Source organism: Penaeus monodon, unplaced genomic scaffold (assembly GCF_015228065.2).
Source record: "Penaeus monodon isolate SGIC_2016 unplaced genomic scaffold, NSTDA_Pmon_1 PmonScaffold_1148, whole genome shotgun sequence".
Classification (NCBI taxonomy): domain Eukaryota; kingdom Metazoa; phylum Arthropoda; class Malacostraca; order Decapoda; family Penaeidae; genus Penaeus; species Penaeus monodon.
In genome coordinates, this window is record NW_023640247.1 from 37,501 (window position 1) to 43,448 (window position 5,948).

At 48.9% G+C, this 5,948-nt stretch overlaps 2 protein-coding genes across 2 annotated transcripts in view; both read left to right on the forward strand.

The window, feature by feature from the left end:
* Positions 1–2,937, forward strand: part of LOC119568907 — a 3,200-nt gene extending 263 nt beyond the window's left edge. The window contains exons 1-5 of the mRNA XM_037917309.1: positions 1–113; positions 232–984; positions 1,154–1,225; positions 1,480–1,722; positions 1,835–2,937. The exon at positions 1–113 is cut by the window's left edge and continues 263 nt beyond it. Of these exons, the coding sequence (XP_037773237.1) occupies positions 1–113; positions 232–984; positions 1,154–1,225; positions 1,480–1,722; positions 1,835–2,937 (2,284 nt within the window). The remainder of the gene's footprint in view (positions 114–231; positions 985–1,153; positions 1,226–1,479; positions 1,723–1,834) is intronic.
* Positions 2,938–3,047: 110 nt separating this feature from the next.
* Positions 3,048–4,528, forward strand: LOC119568908. Its single transcript, XM_037917310.1, has 4 exons — positions 3,048–3,179; positions 3,218–3,434; positions 3,473–3,584; positions 3,673–4,528. The coding sequence occupies exons 1-4, from the start codon at positions 3,048–3,050 to the stop codon at positions 4,526–4,528; spliced, it is 1,317 nt and encodes a 438-aa protein (XP_037773238.1).
* The last annotated feature ends 1,420 nt before the right edge of the window (positions 4,529–5,948 follow it).

Genomic DNA, 5,948 nt, shown 5'->3' on the forward strand with positions numbered 1-5,948 from the left:
TGAGGTGCCTGCTTCTCAACCATTGAAGCGTAACACAGAACTTGAAGGATGGCTACGACAAATAGAAAATCTAACTAGGCCTCAAAATGATGATGCATTTATACGATCGGCACGTGCAACTTGCAGGGGATCAGCTGATTTAGTAATAAACTCGCCCCTATTTGATGGCATTGATACGTGGGAATTGTTTAAGCGAAAGTTAAGAGAAAATTCGCGGTACTTGCTCCGCAGCGGATTTCTTCAGACTCATCTACGAAAACCAGATGACCGCAGGTCAGGCACCACTCGACTTTTATTTGCAACTAGAGGGCGCAATATATCAAGGTTACAGAGACTACCCGAATGCGATAGGAGAACCCGATGAACTGATTCGCAGAGTATTTTTGCAGGGTCTTCCTGGTTGGCTGAGAGAAGTCCTTGCTTTAAAAGAGGGTGACCCTCTACCACAAGTCGTTGACGCAGCGCAACGAGTCTGGAACACGCGAGTTGGAGTGCGGCACCACGATGGTCCCTCGCAGATAAGTTTAGCCCCTCGCGAACCCGCCATGGCTCGCTCTCGTCCTCACGTCGCTGCCACAGGTGAGCAACTCTCGAAGTTTTGTAGCTTCCATAAAAGCCACACTCATAATACACGAGAGTGTCGGGCTAAGCGAGATGCACGCCGGTGCTTTAATTGCTCACGAGACTGGGCACATAGCGAGAGTCTGTCCCTTTCCGACTCGCCAGGGAACAGATTGCGTCCCACCTCTCCTGGCGACAGAAACGGACGCAAAATCAGACCGATCAGTGACGAGATAAAGTCGGGCAGACCTATAATCAAACTTAGAGTAAATGGCATAATTATCGACTGCTTCGTTGACAGCGGGTCGGAGGCGACCATAGTGAAGAGTGAGGCTATGAGCCTGTTAAGAATTAAAAAGCAAAAGGGGTTAACTAAACAATTGCGCGGTGTTTCTGGTAATATGCTAACTGTCGATGCCGAATGTAATGTGAAGTTCTCTGTAGACAAAGATGTATCGTGTGTTCATCGTGTTTGTTGTGTGTCGAATGTTTCTTTTCCTGCCCCAGTGTTAATTGGTATGGACTTCTAAGAAGGTTTGATTTTGAGTTTGTGCATAACCTGTCCCCTCACGAATCATATTTATTGTTACAGGGCGTAAATTACCTGTTACTTACACTGATGCACAATCTTTGTGTATCACGGCCGTCAGTGATTGTGCAGTGGGTAGTTGTGTCATTACGGGATCTCTAATAAAGTGCACGCATTGCGTACGGTTTTGTGCCCTCCTCGTACAGGAAGATTTGTTGAGGGTCGAGTGCCGAGAAGCTTCTCCGGGCCGACCGCATTTCTGACGGGCGTAAGCGATTCAGTGCTAGTACCGAGATCATTAGTGTCTGTAAATAATCGATGTGTGTCTGTATGGGTTGTTAACACAGACTCGAGACCTAAAACTATTAAAAATGGGACATGTTTGGCAGAGGTCAGTGAAGCAGACGAGGTTGTTGTCGTGGGAGATGGTGAGGACGGATCCCGTCAGGGGAGCGATTCGGTCGAGGATCCCGCAAGTGATCGTAAAGAGGCTTTAGAGGAGAATAATGAACTTGATGAATTCAATGATGACTTTGATGAATATTATGGGACGCTGGATTTTGGTTACGAGGACTCTGAATTCACCATCTTTCCCGACATCGATCTCCGTCCTTCCGCCGACGCGACAGTATGTGAGCGCGTGTGCCAGTGCCGCCATGTTAGGTATTCACCTCGACCATTTAGATGAATTGCAGCAACATCATCTTTGCAAGGTGATATCTAAATTCCCTAAATTGTTCTCAGATGACCCCATATTAGGTCACGTGCCGGGAGTTGAGCACCGTATTGTAACTAATGATTCTGACCCCATATGTGTCCGTCAGTGGCGCTTACCCGAGAAGACTAAAGCTTTCATTCGCGACGAGTGCGATAAGATGAGAGATGAGGGGGTGATAGAGCCTTCGTCGTCACCATGGTTATCTCCTGTGGTCCTCGTTCGTAAAAAGAACGGTACACAGTTTTGCATTGACTTTCGAGGGCTAAATGCGGCGACTCTCGCCGATAGTTATCCTATGCCCCGTATTGACGAACTCATCGACGAGCTCAGAGATACGTCCTGGTTTACGGTTCTCGACGCTAAAAATGCGTATTGGTCGATCTCTGTAGCACCTGAGGATCGTCCGAAGACCGCGTTTTCCGATGGACATCGCCTGTGGCAGTTCAGACGATTACCGTTCGGTCTTGCTACGGCTCCTAGCACCTTTCAGAGAACCATTAATATGGTATTATCAGCGGTACTAGGGCGACATACGGTAGCTTACCTCGATGACGTCGTTGTGCACAGTTCCTCGTTCGAAGAGCATCTAGAGCATCTAACAGAAACCTTGCATCTCTTAAATAAGGCAGGATTTAGATTAAATCGCGAAAAATGCGAGTTTGCAACACGCGAATTTAAATTCCTGGGTTTCAAGGTCACCCCAGAGGAATTTTACCGGACCCTGACAAGGTCATTGCCATTAATAACAGCACTGCTCCCCGTACTGTCAAAGAGGTGTGCGCAGATTTCTGGCTGTAGTGGCTACTTTAGAAAACATATTCCCAATTATGCTGCTCTTGCTGCCCCACTTACAAGGCTCACACGTAAGGATGCGAAGTTTGTCTGGACAGATGAGGAAGAAAAGGCCTTCAACACCCTTAAGCAATCACTTGTAGAAGCTCCTGTCTTGAAGAAACCGAACTTCACTTCCCCATTTGAGGTTCATTGTGATGCTTCAAAGTTGGCATTAGGAGCCTGCCTTATGCAGAGAGGCCCAGATGATATCCCTCATGCAGTAGCTTATTTTTCCCGTAAGCTAAGGGGTCCCGAAACGAGATATCCGGCGATAGATATGAAGCACTCGCTGTGATAGAAGGGGTTCGTGCTTTTGACCACTACCTATATGGCAATAAATTCTTAATATTCACGGACCACAGACCACTAACGTTCGTCTTTCATCGTCGTACGAAATCTCCGCGGATGTCGAAGTGGTCCCATGAGTTATCTAACTACCAGTATAAACTCTTATACAAGAAAGGTTCTTCTAACCATGTCCCTGACTGTCTTAGTCGTGTTGCTAACATTGATGCTAGTGCTCTTGATCCACAGAAGGTTCGTGATGTCAGCTGAAGGATCCTCTGTGGCGAGAGGTCATTCAGTACCTGGAGGAAAGAGCTGTGCCACGACGAAAGCTACCTCTGCCGTTAGAAGAGTTCGAATTAATTAATGGCATTCTTTACCATGTTCGACACCTACCAGAACGTCTCTTGCACCCGCTGGTCATTCCTCGGGAGCTCGTGATGTTTGCTCTAAAATTGGTTCACTCTTCACCTCTTGGGGCACATTCAGGAGTGTACCGGACATACTGTAAGATCCGTGATCTATTTATTTCCCAACCTTCTCAGGGAGACCAGGCAGTTTTGTGCGTTCGTGTGCAGTATGCCAGCGGCGCAAGGGACCAGCTTACGGCAAGCGCCTATGGCAAACGCTCCAGATGTTAATCTACCACTTGAAAGAGTAAGTGCCGACTCATGGATCTCCACAGCTCACCAGTGGAAATCGGTACGTACTTTCGATCGTTGATCATATGACTCGTTACCTTCAGCTTATCCCTCTGCCTTGTAAGAGTGCAGAGACTGTGGCTGAGGCTTTCATCAATACTTCGTGACTCTCTTTGGCCACCACGTGTTATACAGACGGATAATGGAAGTGAATTTTGTAACCGTCTATTCCAACAGGTATGCAGCATTATCCAGACAAAGATGTCATTCACGACGGTGTACCATGCACAAGCCAATGGCATGATTGAGAGGACTAATAGAGTGGTAAAAGATGCGCTGGCAACTCTGACGGAGAGCCGACCAGACACTTGGGATCAGTACCTTCCCCAGGTTCGTTTGGCGCTTAACTCCTCGGTTCATCGAAGCATCAGAGAACAGCCGATCTACCTCATGACGGGTCATCATGGCCACTTCCCCCTCGGGCCCACCAACGACGTCACGATTGCAGCCGATTCGGCGAAGAGGTTTCAGGAACGTCTTCAGGTGGCGAGGTCGGTGGCGGTGGAAACTTCGAGTCGTGCACGAGAAGGTTGGGCGCGCATCTACAACAAACGCGTCCGCAAGCACTTTCAGCCTAATGTCGGGGTCCTTGTCTGGGTGAAAGTCCACCCGGGGCACCGTCGTGGTCCAGGTCGCGCCCTTGGTGACCGATGGCGCGGTCCCGCGAGGATAATGAAAAGAATCGGACCAGTGTCTTACTTGTGCAAGGAAGTGAACGAGCCATACCGCGAGCTGAAGTGCCACATCAATCAATTGAAGGATTTTGTTCCTGAACAAGAATTGCTATTTACTGATGACGTTGCTGATAACTCGCTTCCCCTAGAATGCGGAGACTGGGATGAGCCTGGAGAGCCATGGCGTCTCGCCCTTTTATCCGTTGTTCGGTCTACAGAATTTTAAATGGTTTTGTATTTTTACTTGTATTTGTATTAGTGTCTGTTTTTGAAGATCCTATTTTAAGTTATGATTTTTTGTTTTCTAGGTTATAAGTTTTGGGCATCACATACGTTTTTTCCAAGGCACAAAGATGTGTGGGAGTTGTATACATATATGTGATAGTTTATGCTTTTGCCTGTACTAATCTTTCTTTTGGCACTCTTTGGCAGAATTGATTTGGGGTTATTTTGCTGATAGTTTTGTTCCCAGCCGGAGCACGGTATCGAGGCGTCCCATCCTCCACCCCGAGAGACGACTGATATGATGGCTGAAGTAGAAGGCCATGAGCCACGGCTCGGGCGTGGGCCGTGTGTTCGCTCGCTTCCGATCGGGTGTCCCTGTGATGTCATCTGCTGAGCTGGAGCTTCCCTTGAACTGGATGGGCTCGGAGGTGTACGAGGATCAGAGGTTATACGGATACCTGCCGCCGACGGAGCGAGCTCACACGTTGGCGATGGAGGAAGTTGTAGTGATGCCCTACGATGCGGGATGACGTCGCCGCCCCGGACGCGCTGAGGATGCTCTACGATGCGGGATGACGTCGCCGCCCCGGACGCGCTGAGGATGCCCTACGATGAGGGATGACGTCGCCGCCCCGGACGCGCTGAGGATGCCCTACGATGCGGGATGACGTCGCCGCCCCGGACGCGCCTACGTCAGATTATGTTGAATTGTGCGGCACCTAAACCCTCATTGTTAGTCCCCCATACCTATGTGGTCCTCATACTTGTGTGGTTTTCTCTGTTAACAATCAGAATTGCTGGTAAAGAGCCTATGACAACTCAGGCCTAAAAGTCTATAAAAGGGGCGGGTGTAGACCTTTAACCTCTCTCTCCCTCTTACTCATTCCCGCTGCACTTTGGGACGGAACGAGGTCGTCAGGCGCTGGCTGTCGCGTCCTGTTTATTCAGATAAGTACAGGCTTTAAGGGTAAAATTACCGCATAGTGTACAGTCCTTTCACATCAAAGGTGCCTGGAAAATATGTGTCTTTTATTGATTGCTTTTTAATAAACTGAGGATGGAACTGTGTTTTAGGGCAACCTCGATATTAACCACATCGACTCAGAATACTTTAAACTTTGGCCACGCTACCCTTTACACTAATAAGATTTAAGGTAATGTTGATCTTGTGGGAAAGGCCAACTTTCATCTCATGAAGGGAAAGATAGAACGATGGGAGAAACACTACAACGTGTCGGCCTCTCATCCGAGGCGCCCAAGCGCGAGAAGTTGCAACTGTCGCCCGGAGGTTACTGCTGTGGCTGGGCACCATGGCGGGTACGGTTCAGCCGAGTCAGCACCAGCTGACACACGTGAACGAGTCGGCATTAGTCGACACAGGCCGGGCTCCCCTCATGGCACAGCACGGTGCCGGTATCGGT